General features: G+C 35.4%; 1 protein-coding gene across 3 annotated transcripts in view; it reads left to right on the top strand.

Annotated features, from left to right (window-relative positions):
- The window catches only part of ARL6 (ADP ribosylation factor like GTPase 6), a 58,594-nt gene that overhangs the window by 28,279 nt on the left and 7,570 nt on the right, over window positions 1-22,745 (top strand). The window contains exons 6-8 of one of the 3 annotated variants that reach the window (XM_007164073.3): window positions 4,018-4,147; window positions 7,899-7,954; window positions 13,306-16,039. In XM_007164073.3, the coding sequence (XP_007164135.1) occupies window positions 4,018-4,147; window positions 7,899-7,954; window positions 13,306-13,331 (212 nt within the window). In that variant the 3' untranslated portion in view covers window positions 13,332-16,039. The other 2 variants (XM_007164074.3, XR_449462.3) reach the window with 2 other exon arrangements.

Here is a 22,745-nt window from a genome sequence, read left to right as displayed (position 1 = left end):
AGTTTGCATCTAATTGTTTTGTGTATCCCTTAACTGCTTATTGAGGATATAGATGATTTTACTACTTTTGTCTTTTAACCTTCTACTACCTTTGTGCATAGATGGTTTCTTATCTTTGCTATACATTTGCCTTTACTGATGAGCTTTTTCCGTTCATGCTTTTCATCTTTCTTGTTGTGTCTTTTTCTTGTTCACTTGGGGAAGTTCCTTTAATATTTCTTGTAAAGCTGTTTTGGTGGTGCTGAACTCTTTTAGCTTTTGCTTGTTTGTGAAACTTTTGATCTCTCCATCACATCTGAATGAGAACTTTACAGGGTGGAATATTCTTGGTTGTAGGTCTTTTGCTTTATCACTTTAAATATATCCTGCCACTCCTTTCTAGCCTTCAGAGTTTCTGCTGAAAAGTCAGCTGATAGCCCTATGGGACTTCTGCTGTATGTTACTTATTGCTTTTCTCTTGCTGCTTTTAATATTCTCTCTTTATCTTTAATTTTTGCCATTTTAATTACAATGTCTTGGTGTGTTCCTCTTTGAGTTAGTCATGTATGGAACTTTGTATTTCCTGGACTTGGATGTCTGTTTCCTTTCCCAGGTTAGGGAAGTTTTTCAGCTATTATGCCTTCAAATATGTTCTCAGGCCTTTTCTCTATCTCTTCTTTTTCTGGTACCCCCATAATGCAAATATTAGTGTGCTTGATGTTGTCACAGAGGTCTCTTAAACTGTTCTCATGTTTTTTCATTCTGTTTTCTTTTTTTCTGTTCCACATCAGTGGTTTCCACTACTCTATCTTCCAGGTCACTGATCTGTTCCTCTGTATCATTTAGTCTACCATTGATTCCTTCTAGTGTATTTTTCATTTCAGTTATTGTATTCTTCATCTCTGGTTGTTCTTTATATTTTCTAACTCTTCGTTAAAAGCTTCTAATTTCTCTCTCTGTGCGTCCATTCTTTTCCTGAGTTCTTTGATCACCTTTATGATCACTACCCTAAGCTCATTCTCAAGTAGACTTCCTTGCTCCACTTCACTTAGTTTTTCTTTTGGAGTTTTATTTTGTTCTTTTGTTTGGAACATGTTGTTCTGTCACTTCATTTTCCCTAACTTTCTGTTTTTATTTTTGTGCATCTGATAGGTTGGTTATATTCACCAACCTTGAAGAAGTGGCCTTTTGTAAGAGAGGTCTTATGCATCTCAACAGTACACTCCTCTCTTGTCACCAGAGCTATATGCTCTAGGGGTTCCCCCTCTATGAGACTGTATGGGTCCTTCTGTTGTGTCGGGCTAACTGTGTGGGTAGTTTGGTAGGCCTGGTTGGCTCCTGGTTCATTGGTTGCCAGGTCCTGCTTTGTGTGGAGGCTGATGGCCACTGGTTGGCAGGATCAGCTCTCAAGGTAGCTGACTGCATAAACTCAAGAGGCCCTAGGGCTACAGCTGGTTTACTGGTGGGTGGAGTCAGGGTCCAGGAGACCCTGGGGCTGTTGCCTGCCCACTGGTGGCTGAAGCCACATCCTGGAGCTAGTGCTGGCCTACTGGCAGGCAGAGCCAAGCCCTGGGTTCTGGTTGCAGGGCCCAGGGGTCCCAGAGCAGGTGTTGAGTCACTGGTTGGGGGGGGGTGCCCGGTTCCTGACACAGTTGGGTATGGGGCCCAGGGTGTCTTGAAGCTTGCGTTCACCTGCTAGTGGGCAGGGCCAGGGCCCAGCCAGTCCCAGAGCAGGGTCTGGCCAGGGCAAGCCTGGGATAAGCTAGAGAAGGATTCCAAAATGAGCTTACTGGCACCAATGTCCACGTGGTACAACAAGTTCCCCAAAATGGCTGCCTCCAGTGTCTTTGTCCCCAGGGTGAGCTTTACCTCTCCAAGATCAGCAAGTAGGTCTGACCCAGGTTCCTATCAAATTACTGCTTCTTCCCAGAGTCCTGAAGCCCATGAGAGTTTGTGTGCACCCTTTAAGAGTGAAGTCTCTATTTCCCCCAGTTCTCTGGGTCTCCCAAAAGTGAGCCCTGCTGGCCTTCAAAGACAAGTGCTCTGGGGATTCATCTTCCCAGTGCAGGACCCCTGGGCTCAGGTGCCTAGCATGGGGCTCAGATCTGTCCCTCCTTTGGGAGAACCTCTGCAGTTATAATTATTCACTCATTTGTGGCTCACCTATCCAGGGATATGGGATTTGACTATATCTCGACTCCACCCCTCCTACCCATTGCATTGTGATCCCTTCTTTATATATTTAGTTGTAGAATATCCTTTCTGATATGTTCTGGTCTTTTTCATTGATGGCTATTCTGCAAACAGTTGTGATTTTGGTGTGCCCATGAGAGGAAGTGAACTCCATTTTGCACCTGAGAGAGTAGAGAATAAACTGCCTGGGGACAGTCCGGGAAATGAAGGCTCTGTGCTGCGGTTTAAGAGAATCATCTGGGACAGGCAGCAGCACAGCCAGGCATCAGATGTCAGGGGGTGTGGAGCCTTTTCCTCCCACAGACGCCACCCAGAGTTGCTTCCTCATTCAGTCCTGTGGAAAACAATCACACATCTCCCACAATCGTATTGATTTTTTTTTTGTCTACTTGTCTATCAGTTTCTAAAAGAGGGGTGTTGAAGTGTCCACTGTGATTGTGAATTTATTTGATTTTCCCTTTAATACTCTCCAATTTTGCTTTATGTATTTGGAAGCTTGTCTATTAGATACACACTTAAAATTGTTTTGTTTTCTTGATTGATTCACCTTTTTATAATTTTTAAATGCCTTTCTTTTTCTTTGCTAGTACCCTTTGTCTTGAATACTACTTTGTCTGATGTTGGTGTAGCCATGCCAAATTTCTTACACTTAAGCATACGCATAATATGTTTTGCAAGCCTTTTACTTTCAACTTGTTTGTGTCCTTATGTTCAAAGTGTGCTTCTTGTAAACTTCATATCTTACTTTTTTATCTACTCTGAAATTCTGTGCTCCAGGATAAATTCCAGCTGGACTAAATATTTAAATATAAAAATTACACTATTACAGCAGTGGAAGAAACTATGGGAGAATTTTTAAAAATAGAAATTTACATATCCTTTGACCCAGCAATTCCACTTCTCAAATTTACCCTATAGATGTTCTGGCCCCTGTACAAATTTTTGTATGTACAAGTTTATTCATTATAACATTGCTTATAGTTGTAAATATTGGCAACAACACAAATATATCTCAGTTGGGTACTAGATAAATAAATTGTGGTACGTAGTACTGAAAGACAGGACATTCACAACTGTTAAAATAATGATGAAACTGCTCTGTATGTACTGATATGGGACAATCTCCAAGCTATGAAATTAAGTGAAAAGCAGAAGGTGTAAAATAGTGAGAATAGTCTGCTGTAAGAATAATATATAATAATTGTTTGCAAATATGTAAAATATTCATAAAAAGATGCCAAGAAACAGATGATGATATGGGTTGCCTCTTCTAGGGAGGACAGGTGTATAGACTAGGACAAAGGTGGGAGGGAGGAGATTCTTTTGCTGCATACAATTTTGTCTCTTCTGAATTTTGAACTGTTTAAATGTATTATGTATTCAAAAGTAAAAAAAATGCTCCCAAAATTGTAACAAGGTAAAAACATCTTGTTAAAGTATCTAAGTTACTTATAATGCTGCAACTAAAATATAAAACCAGGATCCATTTTATACTCCTTCTACTTCTGTTTGAAGTTGGCCTCCTTTTTGTTGAATGAAACCCAAAATGTTTGACCCTTTCCTAGGTGCTGTTCAGTAACTGTTTAATAAGCCCCCCACTCCCACCTCATCCATCTTTGGTTTACAGTTCCAACCAGAGGGCAAATAATCTTAGGAAGAGGTATTTTTAAAATTCTCCTGTCACTCAAATACATGCTTCACAGTATATGTCTTTAAATGTTTATGTATGTGTGATATGGGAAGAAGTGATTGGAAAACAATTTCAGTGGATTACAGTTTTAAGGATTAGGGAGAAAGTAACCCAAAAAGCTGGAAATGTGATGATAGTCTTATTTTCTCTTTTAGATATTAAGCACCGCCGAATACCAATCTTATTCTTTGCAAACAAAATGGATCTTAGAGATGCAGTGACATCTGTAAAAGTGTCTCAATTGCTGTGTTTAGAGAACATCAAAGATAAACCATGGCATATTTGGTAAAGTTTTATATTTACTTTTCATTTTATCATTCTGAAAAAAATCTCCAAACTTTTAGGTTTTTTTCCAAGCTCACTTTATAAGTGGTAGGATGTAAGGTAAAGGTTTTGTTTTATAGAATCGTGGCTTGCAGGTATTCATTAATATATTACTGTTAAAACCTTTTCAAATCTTTTCAGGGATAGACAAATAAAAACAACTCTTTAAAAGAACAACTTAAACGACCCACTTACTCACCCAACTTCAGCCACACTGATTTCCTTCTGCACATTGAATCAGCCAACCACAGTCCCACCTCAAGGTGTTTGTACTTGTTACTCCTTTTGTCGGAATCATTCTTTAAAATAATTTTCCTGCTTGTTATTGCACTTCCTTCAGGAAAGAGACCTCTCTTAATAACTCTGAAACATCACTATACCTTACCCCCGTCTCTTGTTTTTTCCTTACTTTGCTTTACTTTTGTATTGCCATATGACCCCTTCTTCTTTTCTTTTTTGTTTTATAGTCTGTCTTCCTACACTAGTGCATTAGTACCATGAGAGCTGGGATTTCATTGATTTTGTTTACTCTGTAACCCCCAGAATAGTAATGGTACCTGCTACTTAGTAGATACACAATAAGTATTTGTTGATATGAATAAATAGAAATGCAAAACTTAATCTTATTTGGACATACTAATAAGGTTGAACTCTTAAATAATTAGTGTCTGAAATTATTATACATTGTTTATTTGAAAAGCAGTTTCTTACTAATATATTTAACTCCAGTGTGCCTTTCTACCAAAATATTCTAACAAGGATAACCAGAAGTTATATATTAGTATTTTAAAGCCTACCACTACCTTATGTTAAATTAACCTTCCTTCTATCCACCTGCTTACCTCTCTGTGCTGGAAGATATCCTTCTCTTGCCGTTTTTCCCCTTTTAATAAGAAGATATCTATGGAGAAAGGCTGAACACAAAACACGGAAGTGGTAGAGCTCAGAGAAGAACTTTGAGAGCTAACCTTGGTGCTGAAAAGAAAAGAGCTTGAGAAAGCCCTTGAAACTTTTCTGTACCCAGGGCTGCATATCTCAAGTAAAACCCTCTTTACTTTGGAAATAAGAGGAAAAGTCAGTGTTTACTAAATGATTCTTGAGTTGGAATTTGAGGGTTTGTGGTATTTGGTTGGTGAAGAAAGGAGGGACTTGGGGTAGAGAAATATCTTAAAAGAGAACCTTTGTATTTTTGTATATCATACTTAAATTGATAACATCTGAAATAGAATAATTTTTAGTTTTTGCATTAAGTGTTGTGATTGCTTTGATAGAAAGTACGACATTCAAAACATGGGTCTAATTAGTAAAAGATGCAGTCCTCTTAATTTCGAAGTAGAAATTAATTTTAAAAATGGAAAAATCTCTTTCTACTTAAAATAATTAGTAATTGAATCTTAACAGATTTATTGTGACATCTGAATACTTTTTAGTGAGAGAAAAAAGTAATACCTGATGCTAAAAGGATATGGACTTATATTGCCAGTTTCTATATTACACAACTTATAGAAGAATACCAAGTTTTTCTTTTGAATTTATCTAAAATTTTGACTTCTCCTTAATTCAAACTGGACATCTCACTAAGTTCCAATTAGTGTGTCACTTGTTAAGTTTGTTTTTATCTTTTGCAATGTTTTTAAAGCATGTATGAAATTAAAAATACATTTATCCATTAATTTTAGAGAAAGAAAGTAGCACTCAGTGATGCAGAGATAAAATGTTGCATCTCTCTTGTCTTAGGTACAGGTAAATTTGGTCAGTAAAGAAGAGCTCATAGAGAAGTATAGTCTGGAAAATTAAAGGAAAACTTTTTTGGGTTTTTTTTGACCAGTGTACTAAACATACAGTCAACTCTGATTTTCAGGTCTGATTGTGTTATTGTTCTTCCAGTGTGTTCTTTGACTAAGTCCCTGGTGTGATATGTGTACGTATTTGCTTTTTAACTATCTTGTGAGGGAGACAGATAATAAAACAGGTAAATAGATGTATAAAATGTCAGTTGGGAGGATGAAAAAAAATGAAGTAGAATAGTAAGAGAAAGAATAATGGATGTGGTCCCTCTCTGAGATCTAATTGAAGTCAGGGAGCAATTCACACAAAGGTTTAGAGAAATAACTTTCCAGATAGAGAGGCCAGCAAGTGAAAAGGCTCTTGGATGAGAATGTGCCCGGTGTTTTCTAGGAACAGCAAGAAGTCCATGCTGGCTGGAACAGAGAGATCTAGGGGGAAATTGTAGATGAGGCCACTGAGAAATAACCAGGGGCCATGTCACATAGGGCCTTGTAGGAAATGGTAAAGACTTTGGCTTTTATTCCAATTACAAGTCTTATGATTTATTTGAAAGGAAAGGTAGAATTTAAACATTTGGGAATTATTAGGAAAAGATGCAGGATTTTTAGTAGGGTAGTGGCACCTCCGCCAAAGGGGAAGGATTTCTTCATGGTACTGTACGCTTGTTTGGGACTAGAAGTTTGTGATAAAATCAATACATTGATCTTACTTGATATATGTATTTCAGTTACTGATGTTTTGCCATTAATATAGGTAATCCATAGTTTGCTTTGAATAATTGTGTATCTTATGCTGTTTGTTTCTGTCTTCCTATTTTAAAATAATTCTATGATAAGTCATATTCTTAGTCTAACAAGTAATTCCTTGGAAGTAATTTCTGTTTTGATTAGAATCCAATTAACAGCTTTAAGGTAATTGAGTACATTTTAAAATCATGCTTCAGCACACTAAAAGGAACCCTAATCATTCAGAAAATCTAATTATGTGTACTAATTCTTATTATATGATTATATTTGAAAGGAAATAACTATATCAGTAACATGTTATGAGAAGCTATTAGTCTAAGCCTTTGAAAAGGATTATTTGATACCCTAAAAGTCTTCTGCATTTTATTATTTTAGTTTATATAACTTTTTATTATTTATAAAATAATGTCACAGTAAGGATTTAGGTTTACTTTCAAGAATGGAAAGACAATGAAAAGACCCTGTGTTCAGTGTTTTATATCCATATCTCAAATATTTAATTCTTACAAAAATCACCTGAGGCTAATGGTGATATTCCCCCATTTTACAGAGGCAGAAACTGAAGGCAGAAGAGTTAAACAACCTATCCAGGTTTTTGAAGCCAATAAATAAAAAACTGTGGTTGAAATCTCCTGGAATTTTTTTATTCTACCAGTTTACCAAAGTTACAATTACAGGTTTATGCCTTTCAGATATCAAACTTCATGTCAGATAAAGTCACTCCATCCTATGGCTAAATTGCAACCTAAGTATAGCATTTCTAATAAATAAATGCTGTTGAATCATTGGGGCTGGTAGGGTGGCGTATTCTATAACACTTTTCCGCTACTGCGACAATAACTCAAAGTGTATGTTTCGTTAATGCCAGTCTGAGTAATATTCCTAGAATAGTAACTTTTTAGTGATACACTTTTCCAACTGTCCATATAAATTATGAATAATTTTCTCATGTCTTGCTCCTGAACACTTAGACTTTTATATCCTATATATATTCAGTTTCAGTGCTTAGCCAGTTTTGCTCAGATATGTTAGTAGAATATATTAATTTGCAAAATGGCAAAATTGTAATTATTTGTAATGTAATTATTTGTAATGTATGTAATGGCAAAATTGTAATTATTTATTCTTATAGTTTTATGATGTAATGAAATGGATTTTTTTTACGGATTTTATTGCAGTGCTAGTGATGCCATAAAAGGAGAAGGATTGCAAGAAGGTGTAGACTGGCTTCAAGGTACATCACAAAATACTGTGCATCTTCAGCCTTTGTTTCCCTTCCATTCACGTTTTCTTTCCTCTTTTACATTTTATTTTTATTATATCACTGCCTTTCTTCCTCTTGTTTCCATTTATTTCTGCTATCAGAAAAAACAATACAGTAAGTATCCAATACCTTGCTCCATTTACTTCAATTACATTTTTATAAAGGATTTATTTAAATAAAGTGCTTACATCAACATACATGACATCTCTAGAAAATAATTTTAATTTATGGCAACAAATTTCTGTCAGATCTAGTAATAGAAGCACATTTGAAGTTTGGGACAAATTTTAGACCTTACTGTCAACAACTAAAAATAAATCTTCATGACATATATCATTCAAGAATCATGCTATATACTCCATATATAGCTCCATTTATTCATGGCGTGTTTTTACAACTTTTAATACTCATATTTAGTATTATATATACTGGTATTCTATTAATGTTTTGTAATCACAGTTCTATTTGTTATTCACAATAGCTATCATAAATTAAGATATATCATTTTTCCTAAGGTTATATTGTCTACTAGACACAGGAATGGATTGAAGCACAGTGACCCATCGAGAGCAACAAAATGTGAATGTGAATGAAACCAAGTTCTATAGGTCCTTCTTATTACAGGACCCTTGAAGGTCAGGCCAAAAAATTCCCGTTTTTGAGCAAGACAATTGAGGATGATTTCTATTAGGAATCTCCCTGCCCTGAACAAGGGTGAATAACAAGAGATTATAAATTCTAGCTGTAGTCTTGTGGCTATAAATTTAATTTCTTCTACACAACCCTTTTAATTCCAGTTATTTCTGGGTTTTTTTCTCTTCTGTATGTCATAGTGGATCTAAGAGTAGCCTGCTTGTCCATACATAAAGACACATAGTATTTCTTTGGTTCAAAGTACTAAATGTACATCTGATAAATATTTCTGTGTGTTATTAGTAAGATGTGGTGTTTTAGTTAACTGCACAGTCCATTGTATTTTTTTCCCTTTTGTGTTGTCATCATGACATTTACCATTAAACTGCAAAGAACCTTCTAGTTATATTTTACAATTAAGTGAAACTTAACTGAGAACCTCTAGTAGTTCTCAGAAGAGCTAGTGGGATTTTTCTGTGAACACACCAACTTCATTTCCTAGACTGTGCAAAGAAGTGGTCAGAGTGACCACTCTGGGACTGATTCCCACATAAAACAGATAGGTTACAGAGGAACATTACAGAGAAGACACTAGAAGCATATTTTCAGCCTTTATTTCTTATTTTACAAGTGCTTATTATTGTTCACAGTGGAGATATAGCATGGATGGAAACCCCACAATTGCTCATAATATAGTAATTCAAAGCACAGTACTTACTGAAAATAGGTTGAATGGTCATCTGGATTTTAAATTGTAGATCTCTCTCTCTCTCTGTTTTTTTTTTGGCGGCGTGGGTGGGGGCGGTTATTTTGTCTGTAACAATGAGGCCACTAGGTGTCAGTAACGACCCAACATCACAGTGCCACTTGGCCAACTCTGGTCTTACCTAATTTTTGTGTCTTTGACTTTTCTGATCCATTATCTTTGCATCTTACCTCCCAAGTCTTTGTAAGAAGGATACTTTATGGGAAAAATTTTTGTGCCCTTGTGTTACCATATTATTTTATGTAACCTTTACAACAATTCTCTGCAAAGTAAGTAGTAGTATCCCCATTTTATGTGGGCAGCGTGGAATAGTAGTAAAAAGCACTTGGGCTTTCAAATCTAGCAGATATATTCTACTACTTATTAATTATTAACTAATGTCTCTATCTTATAAAAATAATTTTCTTCATCTGTAAAATTAAAAAATAAAATTTCAAAAATTGCCATACAGATTAAATGAAATACTGTATGTGTTAAAGTGCCTACCATAAGAAAGCACTCAAAAAATGTTAAATTTACCCTTTTACCTAACTTCTGTATTTAGTAGAGGAGGAAACTTAGTATGTAGGTTTAAAAGTATATCAGTTTGGTTTTGAGTAGGAGATCCTTTGTTCATAATTTCTGTGTAACAGTAAATAGTTTACATTTTTGTTGCTCCTAACTGTCTCTCTGGATTTGAAAAGAGGGGGAAACCTATATTGCAAAATAGGTAGCAGTAAATATAGTAGACTAGTCTGTGCCTAAAACTGTTAACTTATTAGCCAAAAGTTTTTCTGTAAATCTGTGAAAGATGTTCTGAACTTATATCTCTTCATTTTCCTTGCAAAATTCTGAAATTTCCTAGCATGATAAACCAGAAGGCCTCTGGTTCATTTTGGACCAATTTAATCTTATTATTTTAAGTTTAAGTTTGAAAAATTGGGGGTAAAACATTAAATGACACATTTTGTGCCATGATTCCACTCTCTTTTGGAAGGATTCTCAATAATTACCTATGCATTACAGCCCAAAGACAAGAACCCATGAGTAGACTATGAAATATTTTTTAAAACCACCAGAGAATATACAGAAACCATTGCAGAGGTAAAGAGAGATATTTATAAAAAGAAATCCTCTCATGTGACTAATAAAACTTATTCATTGTATCACTTTATCTGTATGTGAAAAGTTAATAATGCTTCCAGGTTTTTTTTTTAGAAGTTTATTTATTTATTTATTTATTTATTTATTATTTATATTTGGCTGTGTTGGGTCTTCGTTTCTGTGCGAGGGCTTTCTCTAGTTGCGGCAAGCGGGGGCCACTCTTAATCGCGGTGCGCGGGCCTCCCACTGTCGCAGCCTCTCTTGTTGCGGAGCACAAGCTCCAGACGTGCAGACTCAGTAGTTGTGGCTCACGGGCCCAGCCTCTCCACAGCATGTGGGATCTTCCCAGACCAGGGCTCGAACCCGTGTCCCCTGCATTGGCAGGCAGACCCCCAACCACTGCGCCACCAGGGAAGCCCGCTTCCAGGTTTTAATATAAGAATTTTATAAACTATGCATATGAGTATTCCAATGAAAGACCGAGGATTGAACACACACTTAGTTTCATCCCCTCTTCAGATCTCACTAACGGTAAAGAGACTTTTGTTTAAAGCCATTTAACCCAAAAAGAATGGGAGCGACAAAAAATGGCAACCAAATTTTGGAAGCCAAATATCTGATGAATGTTGAATAACTTAACAGACCTGAGAAAGCGGAATTCTAAGCTAGCGCTGGAGAAAGCTGGAAAGCAATCCTAGTTTACATTGCATATCCCCTCAAAGGCTCAGAAATAGAAGGAAATTGGAAATAAGGATGAGGTGAGACGGAAAGGAGAAGACAGTTATACATCCTTGCCCCAAAAGCAGATTGAAGTTTCATTCTTTGCAGAGAGGCAAATAGTATCCCTGGACTGGAGAACACCAAGCACAACTGTATGTTGGCATGCTGAACTGAAAATGAGGAGCAACGGAAAGTTTCATACTGAAGGTTATAACCGTCTTCTGCCTTCTCCTATTTCTCCTAGAAGACACTGGCAATAGGTAGGAGACAGCAAGTCAACTTTGAGGAGTCAGACCAGACTAAGAGAAAAGACCTAAAGGTATTAACATCAGAAATTCTCAAGGAAATGGCTTAGCTAGATACACTAGACTGAAGATCACTTTTGACAAGCCTCACACATGTAACAAAATTCCAATCAGCTTTATCGTGTTCACTCATACATATGAGAAGATAGCAAAAGATCACCAAGTATTTGAAGATCAAAACATTAGAATTATGGAATGTAAACAAAAAAAGCAGATTAGAAGAAGACTATTTAGGGAGAACATTTCAAAAAACTATTAGAGTAGCTTCAAAGAGATAAGAGAGAATGTATTACTTTCATGAATATGACAAGAATACTACTTGAAAAAGAACAAAGAACCAAAAAAATGAGTTCTTGGAAAATAATAATAGAATAGTAGAAATGGAAAACTCAATAAAAAGAAGATAAAAAAGAGACAATCTCTCAGAAGTTGCAAAAAAGACAAAGAATGGAAAGAAAAGATAAAGTAAGGAGTCATTTTAGGAGGCTCAATAACCTAATAAGAAGTTCTAAAAGAGAGAACAGAGAAAATAGAGGGGAGAAAGTCATCAAATAAATCATCAAACAGTATTTTCCAGAACCAAATGATGAGTTTTTAGTTGCAAGGCCCCTTGAGAGCCCAATGCAGTGGATGAAAATATTCCCACACCAAGGTGGACCATTATTAAAATCAACACTGGAAGACAGTGGAAGATTCTACAAGTTTCCTGAGAAGAAAATAAGAGGTTTCATCTAGAGGATAAGGAAACAAAGTAGCAACAGACTTCTCACCAGCAACACTTGGAAGCAATGCCTGGAAGAATCTAAGGAGAAAATAATATTCGCCAGCAGTATCAGTGTATTATAACTGTATAATACATCTTCAGCCATGTAAAGTCTCAAGAGTTCACTTTCTATACCATTTACTAAGGTAGCCACTGACGTGTACTGATCAAAAACAAAAGAATAAACCGACAAGAAAAAATAAGGGAAATAGGAAAATCTGCACAAGAGAGTTGGGAAGGAATCCCTAGGATGATAGTGGAGATCCTAGAGTGATAATGAAAGATCTCATATTAAAATAACTGGGCAAACATGGAGAACAACTGGTTCAGATTAAATAGTTTTGCACAAGACTAAGGGAGAGTTCTTCAAGAAAGTGCAATTGATTGACTGTGTATTATGCTTCATAATAGTAAACGTTGAAACAGGGTGAGGGTAGTGGGATTGAATTAATGTTAAGTACATTTTTTAAAAAAAGCTAAGGCAGGGTTGGGGATGAAGAACAATTAATAACTGCAGGGAAAACAAAATGTAGTAGAAGAGAGGAAAAGTAACTGGGGTATATCACTCGTTTCAGCTGTGAACAGCATTCACCTAGTCATCCTATTGATGACTACATTACTGTGTTAGGAAAATGGGAGTATTGGTCACATGATGAGCGTGGCAGAAGAACGGTGTACGAGCGTGTGAGAACCGAAGCCCCTTATTACATTGAAGGAACTGATATTTCAAGAAGTAATAATAAAAGCATATTATTTAGAGGTACACAGGTAATCACCTAAAAGGGAGTTGAAAGTAGTTGCCTGTGAAAGGAGAAAGGGGATGAGGCAAGGGACTGCTTTTTTTAATACAAGCCTTGTAGAACTAGTTGATTTTAATTAGGTGCATGTACAACGACAGAAATAAAAACTATAGTGTGAATTGTGCTTTTAAAAAGAAAAAAGTGTACACATAGGTTTCTACCATGTTCTTATAGATATGTCTTGGATTAATTTAGAGAATGGGTTTTGCCCTGTAGAGACTGATAATTTTTTATTTGGTTTTTATTATCAGATCAGATCCAGGCTGTGAAGACATGAAAAGATAGTATTTGGAAACCTCAACAATTTTCAATTCAAGGAATATATATTAAGGCAAACTGAATACTTTAAATTTTTTGAAAGTTGTTTTTACATCTAAGAATACTTGATAATCTTCTGCTTGCATTTATGGACTCTGAATGAGGTTTTTAACAACGTAAGACTTCAGGGATGCTAATCTGGCCATTAATTATATGAAAACTAAATGTTTCCTGAAGGTCTCCCTCCCCAGAATTATCAACTTCTTGAAAGGTCTACATTTGATTGTAATTAGAATGTGTAAAGTCAGAGTTATCTCAGTATCTCATCTTGATTTATGATATCTTTAATGCATTTTATTTTTTTAATTGTCTTCTAAAAACTTAGCTTATGATATGACTTTGTAGTATGATTGTGCTTGTGAAAAAGAACTTGTAAATATTTATAAGGGACCATGGGTAATTAATATATATTAAAGTTTTGCTATATGTCACCATCAATAAAACATAAAAAGTAATATACAAACTAGTGTGCTTTATATGCTGAAAAGAATAATGCTGTGTTAATATGGTATTTGGTGTTTTACTGTCAAACATTTGTAAATTACCTGAGACCAAGTTAAGCTGAATTTATTTATTCAGTGAATAAAATACTGAATAAATAAATGAAACATCTCTGTACCTATTACTAGTTTGGCATTGTCCTAGGCAATGGTGATACAAGGTAAATAAAATGTATTCCTAATCCTCAGAGAACTTAAAATTTAATGAGGGAGAATTTGAGAATCTTTTCATACAGAGTATCTAATTTTATTTCATTGGCTGACTGAAAATATTGCATTTTAAGATTAAGAGGTATAAAAATGAATTAATGTGATTCTTCATAATTATTATAACTGACTTATTCTTTCTTCCTTTAAAATGTCTCCAGTTTACTGCAGTACTTTGTTAAAATAGACTGTGACTCACCAACTGTGTTTTTCCTGAGCATAAACTGCTACAGAAATGTTTTTTAGAATTTTAAACATATCTCTGCCATCTACTGTATGCAAATTGTGTTACTTCTCACAACTTAGAGACTGCTTATAATTGTAAACTCTAAATAGAAGCTTTCATTTTTAATTAATCACTGGGAAACAGTGGATAGAGCAATGGTGTAAATCCTAAAAAATATTACATATAAAGAAAAACTGTAATATATAATGTGTAACATCATAAATATCATTAGCTGTGAAAATGATAAAAACAGAAGACAAAAGGTAAGTGAGTAATAAAGGTGTATTATGATAACTACAGTAGTGGTATGTTTCACAGAGATTTGAATAAAATAATTTTAAAACTACAGTAAAAGTTCTATAATTCAGTTTCTCTTAGTCCAGAAATCCCAGTGATTTCGAATTTGGCATATTGAAAGTTATCCAGAATATTCCAGTGATCCAGCATTTTAGCTAGGTTGCCAGCCTCTCATAAATTGTTTTGATGAAGATACAAAGTGAGTCTCATTAATCTAGAGCTGCCTCAAATATAAAAAAGACATGAAGATGAAAACACTGTAATTCAACAAAAAAAACCTAATATGCTATAACTATTTTAGGAGGATGGAGAAAGGAGTGTTTTAAGAGAATTCAAATCTTCATCTACCATAAGGTAACAATAACAATAATAAAAGCTATCACTATATTTTGAGCAAGATATTATTACATGTATGGGATTTTGCATCATATAATCCTCATAATAGCCTTATGTAGTAGATTCTTGTGTTTGTTTTATAGGCAAGGAAACTGAGGCCTAAAAAAAGGTTGTTTAAGGTCACAGAGCTAGTAAATGGTGGTGCTGGGATTCAGAACCAATCTATTTAAAATGGATGATTCAAGAGCTAAGAGTATTACTGATTTTAGAAGTATAGAGGTATCTGCCATAAGAATAGCTAAAAGGATGGGAAAAATCTCTTACTGGGGTGGGAGACCAGGATTGGGGTGCTGGAGGTCAGGGACAAGGGACTGCTGTTTTTTTCTTTTTGCTTGTTTTAAGTCTATTAACACTTCAAAATTTAAACTCTGGGCAGGAATGACTATGATAAAAATAATTCTTGAAATTATGTTGATTTGTTGATGCTAAATTAGTATTCCGCAAACTACAGTAATTCACACCTATGCAAATATGTAGAAGAGAGCTTACTGACTGCTTCCTTTGTTTTCATGATCTCCAGATCTAGTTTATAGTCTATAAACATCCATTTGTACTCTACATTTTTATGTAAAGATTATGTAGAAGCAAGTTGGGCTACAGTGGTCACAGCACGCCATGTGTGTATACACTGAGGTTATTGCATTTGTATTTAACATATTATGCAATTAAAATTTATTGCATTAAAGCTCAAGCAAGTGTTTTTTTATGTTTAGACATCACTGTGTTAACAAAGTTTAATTCATTAAGCTCCACATTTCAATGTGACACCTCATAAATTGTTCAAAAGTTAGCCTATTGTATGTTTTGCATTTAAATATTTATAATGTGGCCCTATTCAGCCTGTGCCTTATAAATCACAAAAGAGCTGAGTTGTATATATTTTTCATTTATAGGTTGTCTGCTAAAAATTACGAATTGCCTTCTGATTACTTAAGTTATTTTTTTCCCACCATATTGTGATTTCCATAAATATATGTAGTTACTCTAGAGAAAACTTAAGGCAAATACATTCTGCATGTAACTCTGGTACATTAAAATACTGTAGCATTTTAACTGATTTGCTTTCTGAGTTTTCCTTCTTGCTTCTTAGTTAAAAAATAAATAAAACCAATATTAAATGCTCACTTAAACAGATGTTAAAATAGGTTTGTTCATTTCTGTGACTGGAAGGAAATACTTTGACTGAGAAATGGTTATTGTGTTTAATTTAATGTTTCAAGTAACTTATTTATTACATTTTTATTGTGAATATTTCTCATTAAGGATGTGCCTTCTGGGGTTTGCAAGGAACTGCCTCAGGACCATTACTGATTCTTCCCTCTGATCATTCGATTTTAATGCCACACTTGGCAGCTTCATGAACATATAGTATTAAGCTTTTCTCTGGTGATTTAGAATAAACCAAAAAGGACAAATTTAATTCTTCACCAAATTTCAAGTCACCAAGTAATGCTAGAAGTCATAGAAGAATAGGAGGTACTTTGAAAATAAAATATGGTTAGAAATATAGTAGTAATAATTAACATTTTTGTGGTTTTTACTATGTGCCAGGCACTTTCTAAGCATTTTACATATGTATATTAATTCATTTAATCATCATAATATAATATATATAAAATGGATAACTAATAAGAACCTGCTGTATAAAAAAATAAATAAAATTCAAAAAAATCATCATAACAACTCTATGAGGTAGGCGCTATTATCTCTATTATGTAGGTCACGGGTCAGCAAACTGCTAATCTGTCTTTGTATGGCCCTTGAGCTAATAATGGTTTTACATTTTTAAAGTGTTATTTAAAAAAAAAAAAAGGCAACAGATACAGTACGTGGCCCACAGAGCATGAAATTATTTACTGTCTGGGGCTTTACATAAAAACTTTGCCGACCCCTGTCTTAGATGATGAAAGTGAGGCAAAGGAGGTTAAGTAACTTGCCTACGGTCCCATTGCAAATAAACAGAAGACCCCAGATTTTGAGTCTAGACAATCTGGCTCCAGAATTTGTGTTCTTAACCTCTACAAGGTTTCTTGAAAAGCTAAAGAGCATTCTAAAATGGAATAGAACAATTTGAAATTACTTCTTTCTTAAATAATTATATTAAAGATGAAAAATTAGATGCAAATAGCTGAAGAGTAATGCTCATTGAAATCCTTTCCCCGCCCCCCCAGTTATATTGATGTCTTGGCCCTCTGACGTCTTTTTCCTTCTTTTTCTTTAAATGGGTGGCAACAGATGGGGCTGATTGTGAAACATCAGACATGTAAATGTTTCAAAGTTTAATCACACACAGATTATCCCCAAGCATCTGGCTTGGTCTTCCAGATTTCTCAGTGACTTTTACCAATATTTTGAGTTAACTGATAACTAGTGTTGACAGTCTTGAAACGTGGTAAAATGTAGACACATTAATAATCCAGTTTGTGGATATGCATTTTAAGTTGTGACTCCAAGTAACAACTATAGCTAAAAATATTTTCTTAATTGCAAATAGTTTATGGCTTTGCCTCAGTGTTCTAAATTTTTGCCATTTGACTATTGAATAACATATATCCATAAAGGCCTAGGCCCAGAAATCAGTGTGTATGTGTGTGTGTGTGTGTGTGTGTGTGTGTGTGTGATTCTCTTTTGGAAAACTTTATAAACTCGTCCAATTATTTAATGAAATGTTACAATGTTACAGTAAAACATTACTGAGATAGGTTTACATTTCCTCTAATTGAGAGTAATCATTAATGTTGGAGTTAAAGCCAATTTCACATTAAGCTCTATTTTCTTAGGCTCAGTGTGTGCGTGTGTGTGTATATCAGAATGCACCATCCTAAGGTCATAGGAAGCTCTCACTTCACTCATTTTAGTGATCACTAACTATTTCCCCAGGGCTTTCTTGGGAAGGTTTATAGATATATCTTACAGATAGATACGTTATCCTTTCTGTGTTGTAGGGTTTTTTATTTTGTTTGTTTTTGTGATGCTCTTAAATGTGATACATCAGTTCTTGCCATTTCTGGAAACTTTATTGTCTACTTGATAGAGTTTTTACTGCATTTTTTAGATGCTGGATTATTAGTGTATTAAGTACTGTCCACTAATTCCGTGAGCTTAATTTATAGATTCACAAAATATCACTTATCCCTTTTTACACTGTAAAACCCCCATACTGTGACTAATTTTATTTCATTTATACATAGCAGGACAAAATTTCTTAAGAACAAATAAAATGATTTCCAAGACCCTGTATCAACATGGTATCTTGTTAATGTTAAAATTTGTTTTTCTAATTTGAAATGCGTCTAATACAGAACTATTTTTTAAATAGTAATGCTATGTTTGCTGATTAAAAAGTGTGTTGGTCTCTATAAAGGCAAGAGGCAGTATTTTTCTACTAATTAGACCTTCAGATGTAACAAGCAGATATATCAATACTTATCACAGAACTTGTCTATGTGGGAAATGGGTATAAATTTAAGAAATAGACTATAGTTCTTTCTTAAAGAGATCAGGACAATTCTGAGGCTTTGCCTCCATATCAGGAGGTCTTAGTCTTTTTTAGGAATAGGAATAGGGCTTGCCCTACAGTAGAATAGGATTCAAGCAGCAACTTTGTCTAGGAAGCCTACAATTGCATTTCCTTTTAATATAAGAGTATTACTAGTGCCACAAAGACTTTATTTGCATTTAAAGATTATACAGTACTCTGTATTTAACTTAATACATCTTTATTTTTATTAGATTTATTTAAATATCTGTCTTATGTATCCTACCTTACAGAAGAAAACTGAGGAAGAGTATCTACATCCTAAGGTCACTTCATACTAAAATGAAAAACCGTCATGCTAAGTGTCTTATTCTAAGGAAACTTTGAGGTTATTCACTTAACTCATGGTTAGTTTTTATTTTTTTCATCTCTTTTTCTTTAGCCTTACTTCAAATTGTTCTTCAAAAGGCGTAAGTTAATATCGATATATATGCATTTATTAAGATAATCCTCTAATCAACTACAATCAGAAAAAAATTTTCATAGTGTAACTCAAGTGTAAACTCTCTAATTATAAAGAACGTACCCAAATCCTTACCTTCTCTTCCTTCTTACAGAAAATAGTATGGAGTGGGAGGGTTCAGTGGTGCCCTGGACAAAACTCAGATCTGGGCTAACTCACAGAAAAATCATGATTTCAGATTGCTTCCAAGTCCTTGTAGCTATCACTGAGTAGATGGCTCTCTAAAATTGATAGCACATTTGCTTATTCCAGTAAACCCGGGTCACAGCCTGGAAGCCAGAATGTGAACACATTAGGGATTGACATGGCTCTGCGTAATAATGTAAATCACTTCACAGACTATCTTATATTTAGAAAAATTGTTTCCCTCAAAATTATTGTAGAATTTGACTCAGTACTTATTTTAGAGACGTGTGCATAACCTTGATTTGCAAGGGCAATAATTGTGTCTCGAATGTTTGAGTCTTTACCATAATCCTTTATTGAGGAAGCTGACGCATTTCATCTTTTTTACACATCCTAGTCACTCTTGTTTTGAATATCCACTCACCACCTAAGATCCTTTTCTCTGCTGGTTTCTGTCCTAAGTGTTTTCTAAGCAAGTATATCAGTTCCTAGGGTTCCCTATGGAAAGTCTTAACATATTCTATTTAATTGAACCATATGGCATTGCCATTTTGTAGGCCCAAAGCAGCTGAATGATAGCACTTTCATATGGTTCAGTTAAGGTCACCTGGAAACTTCTGAACAGCTTAATTTTTCAGGAAGTGTCAAAGAAATCAATACCTAAGCAGCCACAACCTAGCCTGGCCCAAAAAAGACGTATGGTTTTTTTGGCCACAATACTTTGTAGTTCCATGCCTCAAACCAAGCCAGTAATCTGAGGGATTTCTTAATTTTTAAGGTATGTATCATTTCAGACACATTTTATGAGCTATTTCAGATTCTCTCAGACTCACCATCTCTTGTTTCAGCTGCCACTGCTTGTAGGCTCCAGCCAACTATATGTAGATGCAGAGCACCCTATTTTTGTTCCCATGCCCCCACCCCTACCATTCCAAAACACACATAAGCCAGCAGGGGAACCATTGACAAGTGGAAGACAAGAACTAGTGATAAAATTCTTCCCTCTTTCTATTTTTCCCATCAATCATGGACAGTCTAGAGACTCACCATGTATAGCTTCTGGGATGATTACTTTGACTAACAGTCACACTTAGCAGCGGCCAGCTCAGTAACACCTCGCATTGCCACTCTCCTAACCTGCTTCATTCTCCTTTCCCATAACTTTACTTCCTAATAAATTGATACAAAACATCTCTGCCTCAGCAATGCTTTCTGAGGAACCCAGGCTATATCCAACAATATTCTCAAATTTTCATCAGAGTCACCTATGGTAGAATACATGAGAAGTATTCCCCTAGGACTTTTCTTTTTTCATTTTTATGTTTTAAATGTTTTAAATATTTATTTTATATTGGAGTAGAGTTGATTAACAATGTTGTGTTAGTTTCAGGTGTACAGCAAAGTGATTCAGTTATACATATACAAACATCTATTCTTTTTCAAATTCTTTTCCGATTCAGGTTATTACAGAATATTGAGCAGAGTTTCCTGTGCCATACAGTAGGTCCTTGTTGGTTATCTATTTTAAATATAGCAGTGTGTACATGTCAATACCAAACTCCCAATCTATCCCTCCCCCCACCCGGATAACCATATGTTCATTTTCTAAGTCTGTGAGTCTGTTTCTGTTTTGTAAATAAGTTCATTTGTATCACTTTTTTTTTTTAGATTCTACATATAAGTGATATCATATGATATTTGTCTTTCTCTGCTGACTTACTTCACTTAGTATGTTAACATCCAGGTCCATCCATGTTGCTGCAAAGGACATTATATCATTCTTTTTAATTGCTGAGTAATATTCCATTGTGTATATATATACCACAACTTCCTTTATCCATTCATCTATCAATGGACATTTAGGTTGCTTCCATGTCTTGGCAATTGTAAACAGCGCTTCAGTGAACAGGGGTGCATGTATACTTTCGAACCATGTTTTTCTCTGGATATATGCCCAGGAGTGGGATTGCTAGATCATATGGTAGCTCTCTTTAAAGTTTTTTAAGGAACCTCCATACTGTTCTCCATAGTGGTTGTACCAATTTACATTCCCACCAACAGTGTAGGAGGTTTCCCTTTTCTCCACACCCTCTCCAGCATTTATTGTTTGTAGACTTTTTGATGACGGTACTTCTGGCTGGTGTGAGGTGATATCTCATGGTGGTTTTGATTTGCATTTCTCTAATAATTAGTGATGTTGAGCATCTTTTCATGTGCCTCTTGGCCATCTGTTTGTCTTCTTTGGAGAGATGTCTATTTAGGTCTTCTGCCAATTTTTTGATTGGGTTGTTGGTTTTTTTGGTATTGAACCACATGAGCTGTTTGTAAATTTTGGAGATTAATCCCTTGTTGGTCACATCTTTTGCAAATATTTTCTCCCATTCTCTAGGTTGTCTTTTTGTTTTGTTTATGGTTTCTTTTGCTGTGCAAAAGCTTTTGAGTTTAATTAGGTCCCATTTGGCTTTTTTGTCTGTTTGTTCTTATTTCCATTACTCTAGGAGACGGCTTGAAGAAGATATTGCTGTGATTTATGTCAAAGAGTATTCTGCCTATGTTGTCCTCTAAGAGTTTTATAGTATCTGATCCTAAATTTAGGTCTTTATCCCATTTTGAGTTTATTTTTTTGTATGGTGTTAAAGAATGTTCTAATTTCATTTTTTTTACGTATAGCTATCCAGTTTTTTTCCCTGGGTCCTGGTGCACACAAGACCTTGTGTGTGCCCTCCAAGAGTGGAGTTTCTGTTTCCCCCAGTCCTGTGGAAGAATTCCTGTGATCAAACCCCTCTGGCCTTCAAAGCCAAATTCTCTGGGGGCTCTTCCTCCCGTTTCCAGGCCCCCCAAGCTAGGGAGCCTGATGTAGGGCTCAGAACTTTCACTTCTGTGAGAGAACTTCTGTGGTATAATTATTTTCCAGTTTGTGGGTCACCCACCCGGCAGGTATGGGATTTGATTTTATCACGATTGTGCCCCTTCTACTGTCTCATTGTGGTTTCTTCTTTGTCTTTGGTTGTAGGGTATCTTTTTTGGTGGTTCCAGCATTTTTCTGTCAGTGGTTGTTCAGCAATTAGTTGATTTTGATGTTTCCATAAGAAGGTGTGAGCTCATGTCCTACTCTGCCATCTTGTCACCAGGATCATCATTTTTTAAATAGACTTTATTTTTAGAGCAAATTGAAGTTCACAGCAAAACTGAGCAGAAGATACAGAGATTTCCTACTTAACTACTGCCCCCACGTAACGCATATACCCTCCCACACCGTCCACATCCTGAAGCCCTAGGATTTTGAAGCATGTAAAAGTCACCCTCAAGTGAGCATAGTGATAAACAGTTGATCAAAAGCTACCTTGGAAGTTCTGGCTCTGGGTAAGTTAGAGTAAGTACACTCCATCCTATCCCCACCGAATGCAGCCATAAAACCTGCATAGACCAGCTATTTGAATGCATGGGCCAGCTACTTGAGGACTCTGAGTAGCAGTCAGATTGAAGAAGATCAGAATTTAACATACCACAAGACCAACAGTGAGTTTACCCATTTTTTCCCCCTTTGGTAGCCCCTCTACTTGGGCTTAAGGCTGCTTAAAACCCAGAATTGGGAATCTGTGCAGACAGAGCTCCAGAGA

The sequence above is a fragment of the Balaenoptera acutorostrata genome, chromosome 4 (genome assembly GCF_949987535.1).
Source record: "Balaenoptera acutorostrata chromosome 4, mBalAcu1.1, whole genome shotgun sequence".
NCBI classification, from domain to species: Eukaryota; Metazoa; Chordata; class Mammalia; order Artiodactyla; family Balaenopteridae; genus Balaenoptera; species Balaenoptera acutorostrata.
Note: the sequence above shows the minus strand (reverse complement) of the source record. Positions and strands in the feature narration are given on the sequence as shown.